Here is a 19,784-nt window from a genome sequence, read left to right as displayed (position 1 = left end):
TGCTTGCATGTACATCTGGGCATTGTGTATGTATCTTATCCCAGAAGAAAGCATGAGACCCCTTGAACTGGAGTTACAGACCTTGTGAGCTACTGGGTAGGTGCTAGGAGTCACCCTAGCCCTCTAGAAGAGCAACCAATGTTCGTAACTACTGAGCCATCATCTGAGCCCTCTTTACCTTGTTTTTGTTGTTGTTGTTCTTTTGCTTTGTTTTGCTTTGTTTTGCTTTGTTTTGTTTTTAAGACAGGTTTTCTCAATGGAACCTGGGACTCAACAATTAGGCTAGGCTGACTACCAGAGAATCCAGGGATCCACCTGTCTCTGCCTCTTGAACACTTGGATTACAACCACAGGCTACCACACTAAGCTATCTCCCCAGCCCCACAAGTGCTTGTTTTAAATCAGAATCATTGGTATTCTTTTCTTATATGTTAAATGGTCTTTATATCTCTCTTAGATCTTTGAGTTTATAAACAAAACCTAGGATTAGAAATATAATTCATTGGGCTGGAGAGATGGCTCAGTGGTTAAGAGCACTGACTACTCTTCCAAAGGTCCTGAGTTCAATTCCCAGCAACCACATGTAATAGGATCTGATGCCCTCTTCTGGTGTATACTCACCATATATATAAAATAAATAAATAAAATCTTTAAAGGAAATATAATTCATTAATAAAGGACTAACCAAGTACGCTGAGTTACTTGGTAACTCACTTAGTAGAGTGCTTACCTAGCACTCATGAAACCCTGTGTTTTATCATCAGGACTGCACAAAATCAACTGTGGCAGCACACATCCATAGTCCCACCACTTGGAAGGTAGAAAGGAAGATTCAGACACTTAAAACTATCCTCAGCTATGTAGTAAGTTCAAGGCCAACCTGGGCTACATGAGAGTTTATCTCCAAAACACACATACACTCAAGACTTTTAGGGATGGAGAGATGGCTCAGTGGTTAAAAGCACTTGCTGCTCTTGCAGAAGTTTCAGATTCAGTTCCCAGCACATAAGACAGCTCATAACTCCCATAACTCTACTTCCAGGGCATCCAACACCCTGCACACACACACACACACACACACACACACACACACACACATAAAATATAAACAAATCTTTAATAACTAACTAGTGTATAAAAGACTGTGGTTTTGATCCCAGTACCACAAAAAAAAAAAAAAATCTGTTTGGACAACCAAGTATTAGTCCTCCAGTGTACTAAATTGTCTTACGAGAGACAGAGACAGAGAGCACCCAAATATTAGGCTGTAAGTCTTACCGTTTGTTGATAAAGTCTGTGTGGTAAAGTAACAATTGAAGGGCCTTGCTTTTCACTAGTAACCAAGAAGTAACTTTTTTTATACATTGCTGTACAATTGAGAAGGCATATTGGCCAACTTTCCCATGTTTAGTTTCATAACAGCTGCATGCAGTGGATTATGTCTTTTTTTATATAGGTGATAAAGCAAAATTGAAGTGATTGAATTAATTGCCTGAGGTCATAAGTTGGGGTTTCTGCTAGTTGAAAATTACATAAAAAGCACAGATAAAGAAGCACCTGTAATATTCTTAAGTCTTTTTAGGTGATGTGTGGCCCTAAGCTTGCAATATAGACTCATAAATCTGTTAATTTCATACAGAAAGTTAGATCATGATTCTTAGGACACATCCATGGAGGAAATCCTTGGGAGATTTGCTCATGTGGTTGGACATCTACACATTTAACTGTTTCCCTCCTAACCTATCCTTCACCCAGTTCACCATCAGCAGGACCAAATTGTTAAGTTTGCTCTAGTGCCATTTGGCCAAATTAAGAAGCTATTTGACATGACTCTTAACAGGGATCAAATTGAAATCGTAATCTATTTCCCAAAGGGGACTTTTAAACCAGTATCATTTACATATGTTTTTGGCTTTCAAGACAAATAATTAATGTAGTTTCCTCTAGATTTATTTTATTTGTAGTTAGCATATTATTTAAAACCTACACTCTCAATCTTGAACTCTGAATTCTTCCTTTGAACATTTATATTAACTGGTTGCTAGTGTCTGCCAAGGCCGTGTAAGTAGTGCTATAAAGAACATGGGCTGCACAGTCAGGCGGCTTGTGAGCCTGGGCTGCATTTATCAGAGGTTCATGTTAACCAGCTAATACAAGGGAAGTACTTTGCTCATGGTAAACAATAAGCACACAAGTAGTGGTTATGAAGTAGTACCCTCAGCAACCATGTGTCAGTACCTCTCTAAGCTTCAGCATCGTCCCCAGCTTACTTAGAAGTAATAGTTAAAACCTGCTTGCTTCAAATATGTTTTTTTCCCCTACTAAGGAAGTAATGTCCTATTATGTATTCTAAAAGCTCTTATGAACAACAGATGTGGAATTGTTGAGACTAAGGTCTTCTTTGTTCATGCATGGAATATGATTCCTGCATGGAATTATTTATGGACTTCCTAACATTGACTCAGTCGTAAGGTCTAGGGAAAATCCTGCTTATTGTAGATATACCGAGCAGTTAAGAGTTATATGTAGATTTCTATTAGGTTTCTTCATAGGGAAGCAAACATGTTTATCTTCAAAGCTGACCAGGATCTGTTTCATTTCATAGCCAGAAAAACAAGGAACCCGGTTGATGGAACACCACTTTGAGTTCCATGTGGTGATGGTTAAAGGGCTCGTGCCCCTTCAGGCAACAGTCTGGGGAGAAGCAGATTGTTATGTCCAGTACTACTTTCCATTTCAAGACTCCCAACCCAGTGTGCTCCAAGGACCTGACTTCCTTGAAAATGGTAGGCTGAGAACCGTGTCTCATCATTTGTGCTTGATCCTGGTACTGCAAATACTTAGGAATTTTGTTTTTCCCGAGTGGATTTTGTCTTGTTAGTTGTTCCCAATCTTACATAGATAATGACATAAGAGATGGCCTAAATTTTCATTTTGCTTTTTAACTAATTACATTTTTGACATTGTCATAGTATTCATAGTATGTTTTTATGTGCATTAATAACATGAAATAACACATTCATACACTGTACCTTTTCTTTGTGTATTTTGCTGCTTGTATTGAGTTAGAGAATATGCCAGGGTTTCTTTAATCTCTGGTTTTGGAAGGTTTGGACAAGATTTCCCAAGCAAAGTGTCTTCCAGGTGCGCTCTGACCACTGACTGCTTAAGCACTTCCATTGGAGAAACAAGTAGCAGAACATTGACTCATTTCTGCGTACCCTTCCCTAAATCTACCACTTATTTACTTATAAGTCGTCCTTTACATGCTAACTTGTGTGTGTGTGTGTGTGTGTCTGTGTGTGTGTGTGTGTGTCTGTGTGTGTGTGTACAGAGAGTAGGGGGAGGGAGGGAAGAGAAGGAAGCACTAAGGGGACTTGTCTGGAGCCACCTCAAGTGCCAGGTTTAGGATTCCAACTGTGGTCAAGCATGGTGGTACACACCTGTAATCCCAATACTTGGAAGGCTGAGTCAGGAGTATTGAGGGCTCAAGGCCAGCCTGAGATACTTGATGAGATCCTCATCTCAAGAAAATGAAAGAGGGAAAAGAAAAAAAAAAAAAGACCTAGACCCAGAGCCGGAGTTTCTCTCACTATGCTGCCCCACCCTTTCATCTCTGTTGTCTGATCATCTCCAAGAACTAACTCAACAAAACAAAGTGGGATAGGAAGGAATGTTCATCATTCTGTGTGTCTGTCTACCAAATTCTACCAATATATTATTTTAGAGTTCAATAAAGAGACTTACATACAGAATATATTAGACACTCTTAAAAATTATGTTTAACAAAGCAGGGCTAGGGATGTAGCCCAATTTGTAGAGTGCTTGCTTGCCTAGTATGCACAGAGCCCTGGGTTTGATCTTCAGCACCACATAAGTCAGACATGGTGTGATGCTCACAAGTAACCCCAGCATTTGGGAGGTGGATGAAGAAGAATCAGAAGATCAAGGAAGATTCATGGACAATCTGGACAACTTGGTGTAAAACTATCTCCAAATAAATAGCCTGATGTTTCAACTCAGCAGCTGAACACAGACCTAGCATATAGAAGGCCCTGAACTTAATCCCTAGTGCCACAATAAATGAATGAATGAATTAGTTAATTAACTAATTAATTAAAATGAGCTAGAGAGCTGATTAGAAATTTATCCAGAGATATACAAATAATTACTTAGAAAAATACTATATTTAGTCTGTTTTGGTGATAGAACAAAATGTTGTCAGATTGAAACTTTCAGAAAATAAGAGAGGTCAATCTAGCTCAGTATTAGCGATGGCATTTCCCCACCCCACTGCTTTCCCTTTACTGAGGACCCCCTTCACTGTGTCACAATGATTGATAAGCCAAGTCAGAAGGCCATCTGCCTAAAAGGCCAATCCCATAGGGCGACATCACTTTGTACCAACTTATTCTGAAAGACCTAATTTAGTGCAAAAGACTAACATTAATCACTTTGGAGAGAAGCAGCACCCGTGGTCCTGCCACTTCCTTCTAGGTCCTGTTTCCTCTCTTGCCACCACCTCACAACGTAGTCACACTAAGGGCTGAGTTTATAGCACTTGAAGCTTTGGGAAACAAATCATAGCCAGACAATGAGCATCACCAGTCTTTTAAAGAATGCAAATGAAAACCTTCACGAAAACTTCCCCCCACAGAGACAGGTATAATTGTTTAAGTGTTTGAAAGGACACAGAAAATGTGAGCCCTCGTCTGCTGTCCACTAGAAAAGGGTTCTGTTCAGTATTATCATGGAACTTACTGGACCATAGCCACAGAGAAATGTTAGATGGAAGACGCATTTGTAGCAGAACTGGGACTTACTATCTAATATCTTCAAGGTGTCCATATCCTCATCTGTGTCCTCGCAGAAATAGCATGAGGGTAGAGCTGAATGATACATGCGTAAGTCAGTGTGCTGCACATAAGCGCCCATTGACGTGTGCAATGTTCTCAACTGCTTTTCTTTCCCGAAGGAGTTACCCTGAAGCCCTTTAGAACTTCATCCACACTGTGTGTCCCAGATCCCATCTTTAATAGTGAGCACCGTCACTCTCTCCTGTTGCCAACTGAAGTTCCAGTGCAAAGGCTCCTGCTAAGTGCCTTCTCCTCCCAGGGGCTGGTGCCTGGAGGTGGAGTCCAGTTTGAAATCTGGTGCAGGTACAGTATAGACAACCCAGTCCCCATACATAGCAAGGAAGTACCCAGTCATAAGGCCCTGTCCTTGGCCAGGTGGACCTATTGTAAGAAGCCCAGCAGGACCCCTGCTTTACATTCTTTATATCTGACAGTAGCTTGTAACTAGAGTTTACAATACGTTAGGCTCTTCTGAGCAGTTGTGTATCCCTGTAGTAGGAGCAAAGGCCTACTTGCTTTTCCCTTTACAGACAGCGTTCACCATTTTTGGTATTCTTTCACCACTGTGTTTACCTCGGGGCTTTACTATTTGAGGCCTGACGACTGTGACAGCCTCCCAGCTGTTCTCCCTACTTCTAAACTGCTTCTTTCCACCATCAGAAAGAACAGTCTTCACAAAACATTGATGTTGCAGTCACTGGTAGGTTTCCAGGAAGGATGCTGGTCTGCTTGTAAGTGTTCAGCCCTGCCCCAGTGTCTGTTTACACCTCCAGGAAACCTACTAAAGTGATCAAGAGAATACAAATGTAAAGGAAGGAGAATAGGACCACAAACAGTACTGTCACATGACAGAAATACTCTGCAGTCGGGCGGAAACCAGACACAAAATAGATTTTTTTTGCATCCGCCTGTCTCTGGTGTGCAGCTTTATGACTTAAGGGATTAGTGTGACATGAAAAGGAGATAGAGTGGGTACCAACAGAGTCTTGTCCTACTGCAGATTAGAACATCGTGGGCCTAGAAACAAAGACGAGCCGCAGGGACGAGGGAGCAACCACCCTGCCCTGAGGAAGGCCCAAGCCACATACAGATTCTCCTGCAGAAAACCTGTAGGAAGCAGAGCTTTGTCACCCTGAACCGAGGGCGTGGGTTTACAAGGTTGCTTCCATGTGATGGGCAGTGTATTCAGCCAGCCCAACCACCATCGAATACCTCCAGTCCCAAACAGTTGGCCTCCAAAGATAACTAGCTACTGGAAACTCCTCACTGGGGCAGACTGCAGCACATCCGCCTGATCATTCTAGCTGGCATGTTGTGCTTTTGTGGTTTTCAGATACTACTATCCTAACGTAAGGGACCAGATGGTTGCCAAAGGAACCTTGCCATTATCAAGGATCTGTGCCATGGTAACCATGCAGCACCGTGAAGATTTGGGAACACAGAACTTTAATCTCCCATTGACCCCAAGACTTGAGAACAGCAAAGAATTGAAGAGCCAGTCATCAGGTAATTGAAGACTTAATATGTCTTTCCTTTTCAAAGGCAGTGTATATAAATATTCTTTTTATTTCTGAATTAATGAGTCTTCACCTGGGGAGTATTTACCTTTTTGAGTCTCACCTACTCTTAGAAAGGTGAGTGTAGAATATATATTGCAACTTTGCATGTAATTTTAGAAAACACAGTTCCGTTAAACTCTGTATAAATGTTGCTTGTCTCATTTTACCTTGAACTCTTAAGCATTTTAACCCCTCTTAACATAAATGCTAAAAGCTTCCTAGGTACCCTAGAAAATTATTCTAAGCCAACATGAGCAGAAGTGGGACTGGTGGGATGTTATTAGCTTGGACTGGGAATTGACTGTAAAGGAGAGGGTTGAAAAATGTTTTTGATGTATGTATTGACACGTGAGAAGCGTGAGAAGGGTACACTTGCCATGTAACGTGTGGAAGTTAAGATTTATTTTATGTGTGTGGCTATTTATGCCATCCATAGGTACACCACATGCATACAGAACCCTCCAAGGTCAGAGGAGAGTATCAGATCCTTTAAAACTCAAATTACAGGCAGTTGTGAGCCTCCACATGGGTCTAAGAACTGAATGTGGGTCCTCTGCAAGAACAACAAATGCTGAGCCATCCTCCAGCCTCAAGAGAAGGCTAACAAGATAGCTCAGCATCTACTGCCAAGTCTGATTAACCTGTCCCAGATAGGTAGATGGGTGGATGGATGAATGGACAGACAGACGGATGGATGGATAGATAGATAGATAGATAGATAGATCTTGAAAGATTAGGTAGAACTTGAAAGAGCTTAACAAGGAGAATTTGGCATTTTAAATGCTATTATAAGCTAATAGTTTCCAGAAAGGCAAAATCTGTCCTGCAAAATTATCAAGATTAGCTTCCTAGATCAAGTGACTGTGATACTTGTTGAAGAGTATCTGCCAAAACCAAAGGTTTTATCTTTCCTTAATTAAGATTGAGTTGTTCCTCCTGAGCCCCCAAGATTCAGCTTCTTGAGTTCTTCCTTCACACTGTCTCTGGGATGTGGCTGCAGTGTGGAAGACGTAGAAAAGATGGCGTGTGCTTACATGAAGCACACTGTACAACAAGACTCTTGTTACTCACTGTGATTGCAGTCATCCTCCTGTCTCCCTGGCTAGGAGCTAATGGTTTAGAGGAGCAAAGATCCTTCCAGCTAACCTGGTAGTCTTTTTCTTCCTGTTTTCTTCATTCATCAGGTTTCCTGGATGTGAGTTTGAGGTACCGGCGTAGCCCGAGAACAGCAGAGGGAGTTCTTGCTGCCCGAGCTGTCTCCATCTCAGTCCAGATTATCAGAGCCTGTGGTCTTCAGGCAGCAGCCAAGTAAGTCCACCTTAGAAAAGTGCTTCTTAAACTCGCCCGTGGTGCAGTCTATTCAAGCGTGATGCTCCCAACTGGTGACTGTCTTGTGAACATTTTCCATGTCACTAACAATGACTTTCTGTTAAAGAAAACATTTCAGAATTTCAGGAAATCACTTGTAGACTTTTATCCTGTTATTGTAAATTCATTTCTTAGCTTTGCAACAACTTTGTGTTCTCCTCTTCTTAGTCTCCTACTACCATGGTTATGCTCTGTACCCTCAAACCATGCTGTGTGCTTGCTGCATGTCCTTTATAAACTCGTGATCACATATGTCCGTCTGTATATCACATCCTATTTTTCCCATCTTGTACCTCTTCCATGTGTTCTCAACATAATGACCGATAACCTACTAAAACCAGCTCCAACCTTGACCACGTGTCTGCTAAAAGAAAGCCACAGGCCTTTCAGGGTTGTAAGGCCCCACAGTTTGACCTCTGTTATCGTTGTAACCTCTGCGTCCTCCTCCCGTCCGTCACTGGCCCTCTTGCTGCTTCTGAGCACATTAAGCAGGTCTCCCCACTCAGGCCCCTCGTCTCCTGTTTATTCTGCCCAGTCTTTCTCTCTGTAGGAGAACAGTGTGGCTGTCTCCATCAGCTCTTTGCTGTTGTTTCTCTTGGCCTTAAATTTTCTTCCTCTTACCTGTTTAAACTCTCACTCTCCTTGATGAGGCTGTAGCATCTCTGCAGCCCTCCTTTCCTGTTAGCACCTCGGTTGTAACGCATGCTGCTCTGTTTGTATCGGGCATGCATTTTCCCACACTAGACTTAAGTTCCTCTAGCTAGACACTTTCTGAAATCCCCTCTGCACCCCACTTAGCACATGGATGAGCTCCAGCCAAGGTAGGCACTAACAGGCCAGGCTCCTGCCTCAAATGAGCTCGCTTCAGATATGACTTCAAAAAGAAAACAAGTTCCTGTAACTTCTCCTCTTTCTGTGACAGAGTCAGATTGTTCACCTTGAACTTTACTGCTGTCTACATGTGTCCCTGGATTACTGCCCATGTGAGGGCTGATGCTGAAGCAGCTGGTAAAGGTCTAACCTAGTAAACTACTCAGTGCTAAACTCTCCAAGTAGACTTTCGCTAAGTGCCCAGCAACATCTTCATGTTGGTTAAAACACTTTCAGGAGGCAGCAAAATGGCCTAGTGGGTTAAGGTGTTTGTTACCAAGCCTGATGATCTGAATTTAATCCCTGGGATTCACCATATGGAAGGAGAAACCATCCACTAGAAGTTGTCCTCTGACCTCCATGGGTGCACACACAAAAATAGATAATGAAAAATAACTTCTTTCAGGCAATATTTATAAATTTTATTTTGCCAGGCGGTGGTGGCGCACGCCTTTAACCCCAGCACTTGGGAGGCAGAGGCAGGCGGATTTCTGAGTTCGAGGCCAGCCTGGTCTACAGAGTGAGTTCCAGGTCAGCCAGAGATACACAGAAAAACCCTGCCTCAAAAAAACAAACAAAACAAATAAATTTTATTTTATTTGATCTCTCTCTTCCCCCTCCCTTTCTCTCTCTCTCTGTCTCTCTCTCTGTCTCTCTCTCTCTCTCTCTCTCTCTCTCTGTGTGTGTGTGTGTGTGTGTGTGTGTGTGTGTGTGTGTGTGTGTGTGTGTACCATGTTCATTCAAATACCCTTGGAGTTGAAAAGAAGGTATCTGAACTAAAGTTAGTTATAGGCAGTTAAGGACCACTCAATGTGTGTTCCAGGAACGGAACCAGGTTCTCTACAAGAGTGTGATGAGCCTTCTCTGACCCCAAATACCCAAGCTGATGAAATTGGTAATATTCATCTACCAGTAACAAATGACATTAAGGGCACTAAGGTCACAGGTATCAATTTCACTGAACAAATTGCAGTTACTGCTAGTTGCAGTGACAGAAAGTAAACACCAGGGGGAAGCAGAGTGTCTTAGTAAGAAGGTCACAGAGGACTCAGAGCATCCATCTGGGATTCGCTGGAAAGGGCTCAAAGAAACAAGATTTTGCTGCATTGTCTTTCTTAATAAATCTTATCCAGAAGGAGAGAAGGCAAGACTAGAGTCAAAGTCAAACCTGTTAAGGTACAAGGGTCACCCAGTCTATGCAAGAGTGTTAGGTTTACAGAGTATATTGCTTTAGTGCATTCTAAAGTAAGATAGTAAAGAAGTCTAGTTTTTGTCTCACTTTATCGTGGTGACAGGGTACCCTTACATCCAGCGCCTCAGGGCGATTTTTAATCAGGTTACTCCCTACATTAAAACTTTTGTGTTTTCCATTGTCAGTAGCGGTAATCTCCCAGTTTTAACTGTGCATTTTAATTTAAAAGTTAGCATATTTTCAAGTTGGGGTATGCTTTTTTATGTCTAAATGATCTTCAGGTACTTCTGTATTAATATGCTAAATACATTATGAAAGATGTCCTACAGATAGAAAAACTTTAGTACATCTAATAACAAGTTTTAATATTTTCTTCCTGTGTCCCAGTTTTTTGCCCCATGAATCTCCTTGCAAATATGCAGTCATATCTAGGTTGCTAAGAAAGCACCTAGTGGCACTGCCAAAGCCTAGACAGAGAACTCTTGACAAGCATGCCCAGGATCTTGTGAAAATAGCAGAGGTATTTTCTGGGCATGCAGGCTGATTTCTAATGTGTTGGGGTAACTTCTCCTCATTTCCTCCCGTCCCCTACAGGGCGTTGGCTGAGCGCGAACCTGCTCTACAGTTTAGTGCCACTGTTGGAGTCAATGCTTCTGTCACCGCCCATCTCTCATTTCTGCCCAAGGGGGAGCAGCGTCAAACCCGCCCTGTGGCCTGCTCCTTCTGCCCCGAGTTCTCCCATCACATGGAGTTCCCATGTAACCTGGTGACTCAGCACTGTAGTGGAGAAGCCTGCTTCCTGGCAGAGCTGTTGGAGTTTGCAGAAATTATTTTTGCTGTCTATCATGAAAACACCAAATCAGGTAAGCACCAAATAACTGATCACCTTCAGAGCACATGAGGCTCTCTTTCGGACGGCGTATTCCTTCCTAGGCAGTACTTGACAACTTGAGTAGGAGACGTTATAATCTTTACAGCTTCCAAAAGGCAGAGCAAAAGTAAGACGTGGAGTGTTCATGGAGGAGCGTAGAGGGAAACAGCAGTTGTGCTCAGATGTTAGTGGGTGAATGTATGTGAAGAGTGGGTCTGTGCTCGGGAGGCTTGTGCACTTTCCCATATGCTTGCAAAAGGAAGGTTTGATTAACAGTCTGAAAGACCTTCAGACTCTTAACTAGCATGTAAGCAGGATAATCCCTAATGCTTCAGCTCAGCCCTGATGTCTGTGTAGAATTGAAGTGTTCTAGGAGTCTACCGTAAACAGGCCTTAGTGCCCACCAGTAACTCCTCATTTTTGTTTCACTTAACAGTCAGTGATATAACCAGTATCCAGTCATGCAAAGATTATCTGCTTGGAGTAGTAAAGGTGCCAACGAAAGATCTGCTGGTCAAGAGATCTGGTAAGGATGCTGCCAGAATGAGGTAATCCTGTCTAGCTCCATGTACAATACACAAGGAAGCCTGTCCCCTAAGACATGCTGTGAACTCACCCAGGTACCTCACAGTTCTCTCAGGCATGGTAAATACTGTCCCAGTGTCAGAGGTCATACTCACCCCACTTTAGGACAACTGGTGACATGTTGAGAAGACAGTAGCAGCACCTCTGCATATATGGCATGACATAACATCTTTCCTCAGGCTTTGTTTGACCTCACAGTAAACTTCTAGCAGGATAAAGAGGCACTGTTTTCATTTGGCAGACGAGATGATTTCAAAGAAGCTGATTGGCCAAAACCACACAGCTATTGCATTTTATAATTTGCAGTGTAGTCATCACTTACCTGTTGCTTTGACTCTCCTGTCCTCATTACAGTGTAATAAAGATAACTGCATAGAAGCCTGAACAAATAGGCCTGGCCTGGCACTGGGCCCCGGATACAGCTTCTTACTCCAGAATACCAGGGTAGCATCTCAGATTTCTGCAGCACTTCCCTTCAGAGCACTTCCTCAACCGTGTAGCAGTTTATGTTTCATTTAGCAGTAAATCAGCCTCAGTAAATAAGATCACTATGGGAGATTAATGACTTATGCAGAACAAACCAGTTTGGGGTCTAAACCAAGGAAAGAACTCAAATCTTCCAATTTCTAGCCTTATACTTCCTGTCTAATCTCATTGGGTCTCAGTAGTCAGAGAAAGACAGGCTCCCAACCCAGTGTGGGTGTGTTTTCTATTCAGCACTGGGCCAGGGTGGTGGGGATTCTGAGATATAAAGAGGTTGTGTGTTTTCTCTTTGAACACAGTGATTGAAACTCTCCTTTTCCCTGTAAGGGATCACAGGGTGGTATCCTGTCATTTTACCAGAAGACGAAGGCCTGCCTCAGGACCTGGAGTTTATGCAGAAGATTGTAGGAGGCCTGGAGCTTTCTGTTTCCTTCACACATCCTGGAGATAGAGAGCGGGTGTTAGAAGCTGCTGAGCTGTTGGGCTGGAGCTTTGAGAATACCCCAAAGGATCTTGTCAAGATGGAAGAAGAGGTGCCAGCCACTGTCACCATCTCCACCCCAAGACTCTGGCTTCCTGTCCATTGTGTGCTGCTTGCTGGTCATAAGAACATTCATAAGAATACATATTGCTACCTTCGCTACAAGCTGTACAATCAAGAAGCCTTTTGGACTCCTCTTAGGAAACCCAAGGAGTCTACAAACAAAAACCAGGTCCTGATTACTTTTAAGGCATCCAAAAGAGCAGAAGTCAGTCGGAGCCAGTCACTGCTCTGGTTCTTCAGGGAGGAGAAGTTAGAGGTCCAAGTGTGGCGAGCTTATGGCAACGATAATGTAGAGAGGCCGCACCAGACCGACAGCTGGATTGGCTCAGCCTATGTAGACCTGTCCAGACTTGGGGAAAGATCACCAAGAACACTAACTGTCAGTGGTGAGTGAAGATTCAGGCTCACCTGTGAGCACCTTCTCTGTACATAAGTTCATCGGATTTGTACATGTAATGTGGCACCTAAATTATTCTAGCACTTAGTTAACGTGTGTAGAATGAGGTTGGATGAATCTCCTTGGCGAACTCTAACAAGTGTGTCAGAGCCTGTGATGATTGAGGGTGATGGTCTATTTGCTGCACTGAAAAAAATACCTTCCACAGATATTCTTTTCCCTGGGTATTTCTCAGACATTCCCTTTCTGGCGAGCACCTCTGGTAAGATGACAGGCTCCATCTTGTAGTCCCTCACAGGTAAAAGGACGAGTTTCAAAGAGAACACAGCCTCTCTAGTCTCAGATTCCCCACTACCCTGGCCCAGTGCTGAAATAAAGAAAATCTACATACTACTAACTGGTTCAAAGGCAGAAAGGAAAGTTAGGTTTTATAAACAGAATTCACTGCTTACTCCTGTTACACTCATAGTGTTTAATGCATGAAGTTGGCCCTGGGAATTCAAATATGAGAAAGAATTGGTTCCTAGCCTGCCTGTATCTATATTCTAATCTAATAGGAGAATACAACTGTAAACAATGAACAGGAAGCATAAGAACTAAAGAAGAGGGCGTGCTCAGTGTGCAGTGGACAGTGCCACTCGTGGTCCTTGAGGTCTCGTCAAAGGAGACTCTCGTCTGAAATGATAGTTTTAAAGGATTTAGGGAAAAACAAGGGAAAGGGGAAAAGAAAAGTATTTTGTTTTTGTTTCAGTCAGGGTCTCTCTGTGTAGCCTGGCTGTCCTGGCCTCATCCACCTGCCTCTGCCTCCAGAGTGCTGGGATCAAAGGTACACACACCACCACACCCAGCTAGGTGTTCTAAAGACAGGAAGAACAAGTGTGTAGGCACAGAGGCATGAAGTAGTCAGGTGTATTGCAGATGCTGTAAGCAATCTGGATCCACTCAGGGTACACAGGTTTACAAAGTACTGGGATAAAGCCAGGACAGTGGCCGAGAGAACTAGTCCCATCAAAGCAAAAGTATTTGGTCTTTCTTCCAAGAACTGTGGCATGTTCTTAGAGTAGGTTCTGGGATGAGAAGTCAGAGCCTTGCACTCTAGAGACTGAGTCTAGTGACTGATGAATTGAAGGGAGCTGGCCACGAGTTTTCTGGGTTTTTGAGTCTCATGTGTCACATAGTCCAGGGTCACCTCAAATTTACTATGTAGCCAAGGATGACGAACTCCAGATCCTCCTGCCTCTCCGTTAGAATACCAGCATTACAGGTGTGTACCTCCACATCTTGTTCATGTAGTGTTGGAGATCAAATGGGTTTCTCATAAGCCTGGCAAGCACTTTGCCAACTGAGTGCACACCAGCCATGACTAGAGTCTGTACAGGCGAGGCACTTGTTCAGTTTAACACTCCAGTAAGGTATTTCCCTACTCTATGCAGTTAAAGGAATGAAGTCTTGACCCTGTTTTACTTCTGTTTTGTTTGGTTTGGGTTTGTTGTTGTTGTTGTTGTTTGGCTTTTGTTGTGCGTGTGTAGTTTTGGTTTTGTTTTTTGCTTGCTTGCTTGCTTGTCTGCCTTCTTGCTTAGTGTCTTTGAAACAAGGTCTCACTATATAGGCTATATTGGCATAGAAGTAGTGATGTATCTCTAACTGGCCTTGAGTTACAATGAGTGAGTTTGCGTGATTTCCCAAATTGTTGGGTTCTTGTGGGGCCCAGCAGATATAAGCCTAACCCTATGAAGTATCTCATCAAATGCTACATTGCCTATTTTAGCTAGGCCAGTTCAGGTCACTTTATCGAAACTAGAGAAAAAGTCTTTGAAGCAATCCAGGCTCACTTGAACTAACTTACTTTAAAGATAGGCTTTTAACTTCACTGCTGAAGAAAATAGATCTGAGACACAGTATAGGTCAAAGGTCAGAATTCCATCACAAATTCTCCCTTTTTATTAAGTGTTTCCAGAGAGGCTATTGAACTTTTTGGATCGTCTGTGTCAATCATATCCCACTAGTTTAAAGTTTGTATTCTCTTGTACAAAAGTCTTCTACATTTGATGTGTCTGTTAAGTGTGTCAGTCCACACCCAGTAAGCCAGCCAACCTGTTTCCATATACTGTTTAAACTTCCTGAGGTAAGGACCCACTGGGTTGCATATTGGTGTCCTCCCTCTATAATGACTCTCATTTTGTGCTTTTGAGAGCCATGATAATCTATGTATCAAGAAGAAAAGAAGCTATAAAAAGACAAAAAAAAAAATCAGTCTTACTGCCATCTATGACAGGTAGCGTCTTTCTCTTCTTAGGAATGAATCTAGCAAAGCAGCCTTTGAGATTCACAAGGAATTATTGGGGCTCTAAGTAAAAATCTCATTTTAAGATCCAGCAAGCCAGTAAAGTTCAAATCTACTGATGATTGGGAGAAGGATTTTGACAGGTTTATAGACTCATCTGAAATTCTGGCACAGAAAGGACTCAGCTGTTCATACCCCTTACCCTCCTTATTTCTGCTGCCCCCTTCTGCCTCCCTCCCAGTGGATCCTTGAGGGTGATACCAGGTCATATGCAGATGGTAAAAGAGGCTGATATGAGCTCTGGATAGCTTCACAGTGGGGAGAAATCTAAGTGGGACTGTGTGCATGCAGAAGAGAACCCCTCTTGTTTTTACCTAGTTGCCTCTGAGTATGAATTCTCTCCCATAACAATGCTCCCCTGCCTGCAAAGCATGTGGTTCTGGCTTCAAATCATAAATGTCACCACTTAGTATTATTGAATGTTATTGGACATAGTAAGGGCAAGGACAAAATACTTCTATATACCAACTTCAGATTCATTTGGCAAGTTGTTGTGTTGAGACCTGTTGCCCTATCACAGGAAGAGGCCTGTAAACAGCCTCCAGGAGGTACCTCTCACACAGGCTTTGTAACCTCCATCCTCTTGCAGGTGTGTATCCTCTGTTTGGAAGAAATGCTTCCGACCTCTCTGGAGCTGCTCTGCGCATTCATGTGGTTCTTTCCCCACACACTGAGCCCACTCGTGAGCTGGACTCCATGGACTGCAGCAGCCACAGTGAGTCTGAGCAGCTCCCCAGAAAGAGCAGTGAGCTCCAGCTCTCTCCACCCCGTGCACTGCAGACGTCTCCCACCTCCACCCAGGTCCACGGCAACAGCGCTGCAGCCGAAGTGTGCCCTGCCCAGGAGGGGCCTTCCGAGTTGGATGGGACTTTTGCAGTCAGCATCCTGGTAGAGAGAGCCATGCACTTGAGCTTGAAAGGTATGCTGTACATACTCACCCAAAGGCAAGTGTCCAGTTCCTCAGGGTACTCTGTCTTCACAGAGCTTTCAGGTTATGCCAAGACCTTCAAGTATGGTTAGTTTTCTTTAGTTATATTTGCCAAGCCTAAAGGCTGAAGTAACATGTAAACCTTTCTAAAGTTAAAGCCAACTGGTCACTTGTATTGACAATGCAAATCATAAATTCTTGTCCAGAATCAGGTGTCACTCTCAGTGCTTCCTCTCCCTTATCCACTGTCCAGTGTCCACGGCAAATAAATGGTTCTGTTCTTAAACTTCCCACAACTCTCTTTCTCCTCCTCCATTCCACCCACTCAGGTCCTCAGGACGCAACCAGGACGTGGTGTTCTTAGCACTGGGTCTGCAAGTCCCCAGGAGCTGCATAAGGAACACTCAAGAGTCAGTGATACTATGTGTGGAAAAGGAATTGTATTAATAGCAATGTCTACAAAATGCTAACAGCCTCAGAAATCACCAGCATCTTGTGTCATTTCGTATCTCAGAATACCATAACTTTATTCTTACCAGCTCTTAGAATTTATAGGGCTTACAGCTAGGTCTTATCAATAAAGCATGTACCTTTATATCACAAAGTTCTTCTAAGTTTTGATAGCTACTGGTATAATTGGATTTCTTTATAATCTGATGTGTTTTGCATTACAAATTTTTAAAGAAACACTATTAAATGAAGAGGCCCAAACACTTCACCAGACTGCAAAGGAATCTGGAAAACAACCTCCTCCACTAGCTTTGTTCAGCCTTGCGTCTCCACTAAGATGTTTGCTTTGCTATCATCTTTCCTCTTTAGGCTGCTCACTCTGGCTCCACCCACAAGGCTTAGCTCTATGGGACCAGAGGGCTGCCTGGCATAAGGCTCCCCTGTCTGTTCCCTCAGCACCTTTCTGTTGTCACAGTGTTGGCCAAATGGTAGTCATTTTCCCCATGTTTTTCTTCTCTGCCAAATAAGCTCTATCAAGAGTAAAGGCCTTGTATTTGTTTACTCTGCATTCATTCATTTAGCAGCAAGATGGACAGTAGTATTTGCTGTGCAGTAAGTAGTCTTAGTGCCAGGGATAGAGTGACAAACATCTATCAGGGATAGAGTGGTATTCATCTCAAGTCCCTGACACAAGGCTTGAAGAAGAGGAAGGACTTCTGCTCACAGTTTTAAAGGCTCAGCATGGCTGTGTGACCATAGAGGGTAGAGCATGTAGCACAGGCTTTTCTTCAGTTCTTGGCAGAAGATGCAAAGAAAATGGGAAAGAAGAGCCTAGAACAACCTACAGCTCTCAAGGACATACCCCACATCATTTCTACCTCTGAGAGCCAGGCCCAACCTCCAAAAATAGCTCCTCTGAGAGCCAGGCACACAGCATATGAGCCTGTAGAAGTCCTCAGGTCAGTGAGTATGGTACTTGTTTCTGTGTCCTAACATCCTGACTCTCATGATGCAGCAGAGCAAATAGAATCTCCTGGTCTGTGACTATGAGGCACAGCCTCTCACAGTTGTGCCTTAGTCAACAACTTGTCAATCACTTGTTACTTGGCCTCTTATAACAGCCAGCTCCTGACATGTCAGGACAGACCTCTGGCTTTAGGAGACTTCATTTGCATTCAGGTAGCTGTTCTTGTAGTGAAGCTCACTTGTAGTCCTTTCACCCGTACACTTGTGTGTGTGCATCAGTCAGGTCGGCAAGTGCAGACCTGCCACCTGTCTCTGGCCTCAGCCCTCTCCAAAGTGTCAAGGTAGGGCTAAATACCTGCATAAAGATGCACTTTGCAGTTCTGTTCAAACACTATTATATCTATTATGTTTCTGGCTCTGAGTTTGTCACTGCCATCTGATTCTTTTATCACTGACTGTTGGGCTAAAAGCTCCTGAGCTATTTCTCCAAAGTCAAAACAGAGTTTTATTTCAGGACCTCTACAAATAGTAGCCTCAAAAGTAAAGCTCAGGATGGAGCTGGGGCAGTGGTGTGAGACAGATCAGAGCAGTGTTTGTGTCCATCTAGAATTACAATTTTATTATGGGAAATGATTTGATAGCATGTGTCCAGAGGAGAAACATGAAGCCCGGTAGCCAGAGTGAAATGGCAGTAGTAGAAAGGTCACTGGTGAGCTAGGCATGGTGCCATATGCCTGTGATCCCAACACTAAGGAGGCTGAGGCAGGAAGACTGTAAATTTGAGGCCAGATAGTGCAAAGAAGTAGGAGGGAAGGACAAAGGAAATGAGGGGAGGGGGTGTCACAACATGTCAGACAGAAAGAGTAGCCCAGACAAAGCCCAGAGGTAAAAGATCTGGACACAGCCCTGCTTACGCATATGTGAGGCCTCTTCAGCTCTCTGATACCCAGGAGCTCAGCTTCTTAGCCTGTGGGTCACAGCTGATATGGATTGCATAACTGGGAGTCACGGGGCATTGACAGCAACAAAAGGTTTCTGATCGTACAGAGACCAGAAGTTAATTCAGAATCAAGTACTGATAAATCTCAGGTGTTTCTAGCAACTATGCTTGACTTGCTAGCAGCCTTGGTGCTGAACTCACAGCACCTACATTTGACACTGCATATGCACTCCCCGCTCAGGGTCAGCACACACAGCCTGAGACACCTGCAGCTGACTTTAGACTGTTGCATGTTACAAGTTACAGTGTCTATACAAAGTTTTCTACTTCTTTAATTTTGAGATAGGTTCTCCCTATATAACCTTGGCTAGCCTTAAACTCACAGAAACCTAACTGCCTCTGTCTCCCACGTGCTGAGATTTAAAGGCATGAGCTGTGACACCCAACAGTTTAATTGAGAAAAACAAAAACTTTTCTCATCACTTTTCCTCAGCAAATATCAAATTATTTTATCTCTAGGTTTTAGTAGAATGTTTGGCTTTTTTTTTCTTAATTGTTGAATTTTAAAGATGGAAAGGAAAGAAAGACGTAAGAAAGAATCTGTCTATAAGTTTTAGCTTGGAATTAGGACAGAATTTCCAACATTTTTCTGAAATAGCCCTAAACATTTTTCTACCATTTTGTAGAATGTATCTATGCAAAATCAGACTAAATTAACCACATCCTGCAGTATCAAATATTCAACCAAGACTTAATTCTTTATGTGAAAATAAACAAGCATATCCATCTCACTAGTATATAGACTGTTTTTACCTTTTATGGACAGTAAATTTATGTGTATTTTAAAATTTGTTTTTAAATGAATTTTTTATAATTTGCTTTTTTTTTCTATGGATGTTTTTAATTTATATACTTGCCCATCCAGGTTACGTATAAATTTCTTCCGATAAAAAATGTAAAAAGTGGTTCCAAGTAGATAGTTTAAGATGCTCTGTCCTAAGATACAATCCTCCCACTGTGATTTCTTTCAGGGAGCCCCTTGACAGATAGGAAAGTATCTGCACCCAGTTGCTGTGTATCCTTTGCCACAACCACTGAACCATCGCCTGTCTACACCCACGTGGTTGAAAACACTGATTCCCCCATCTGGAATTTTCATCAGCAGTCAAGGTTTGTATTTTCTGATGTTTACCACCTGTTTAGAATCAGCTTTTTGTTCCAGGAGACAACCTCAGAGCCAAAAATATAATACAATGTTTGAGCAGAACTACAAAGAGCATCTATATGAAGTTATTTACTCCCAGTGTTTATGAACTCATGGCTACCAGTAGTTAAAAGGTTTATTGCCGTGTTGTTGTTGTTTTTTTTAACCTTACTGCATTTGTGTGTGTGTGTGTGTGTGTGTGTGTGTGTGTGTGTGTGTGTGTGTGT

The 19,784-nt window shown here is 42.8% G+C and overlaps 1 protein-coding gene across 1 annotated transcript in view; it reads left to right on the top strand.

The window, feature by feature from the left end:
• Positions 1 to 19,784, top strand: part of C2cd3 (C2 calcium dependent domain containing 3) — a 92,617-nt gene that overhangs the window by 40,952 nt on the left and 31,881 nt on the right. The window contains exons 17-25 of the mRNA XM_028770639.1: positions 2,606 to 2,786; positions 4,976 to 5,159; positions 6,190 to 6,362; positions 7,600 to 7,723; positions 10,440 to 10,708; positions 11,153 to 11,242; positions 12,112 to 12,714; positions 15,659 to 15,988; positions 19,385 to 19,523. Of these exons, the coding sequence (XP_028626472.1) occupies positions 2,606 to 2,786; positions 4,976 to 5,159; positions 6,190 to 6,362; positions 7,600 to 7,723; positions 10,440 to 10,708; positions 11,153 to 11,242; positions 12,112 to 12,714; positions 15,659 to 15,988; positions 19,385 to 19,523 (2,093 nt within the window). The remainder of the gene's footprint in view (positions 1 to 2,605; positions 2,787 to 4,975; positions 5,160 to 6,189; positions 6,363 to 7,599; positions 7,724 to 10,439; positions 10,709 to 11,152; positions 11,243 to 12,111; positions 12,715 to 15,658; positions 15,989 to 19,384; positions 19,524 to 19,784) is intronic.

This window comes from Grammomys surdaster, unplaced genomic scaffold (assembly GCF_004785775.1).
Source record: "Grammomys surdaster isolate TR1022 unplaced genomic scaffold, NIH_TR_1.0 203, whole genome shotgun sequence".
NCBI lineage: Eukaryota > Metazoa > Chordata > Mammalia > Rodentia > Muridae > Grammomys > Grammomys surdaster.
This window is presented reverse-complemented; position numbering and strand designations above follow the sequence as displayed.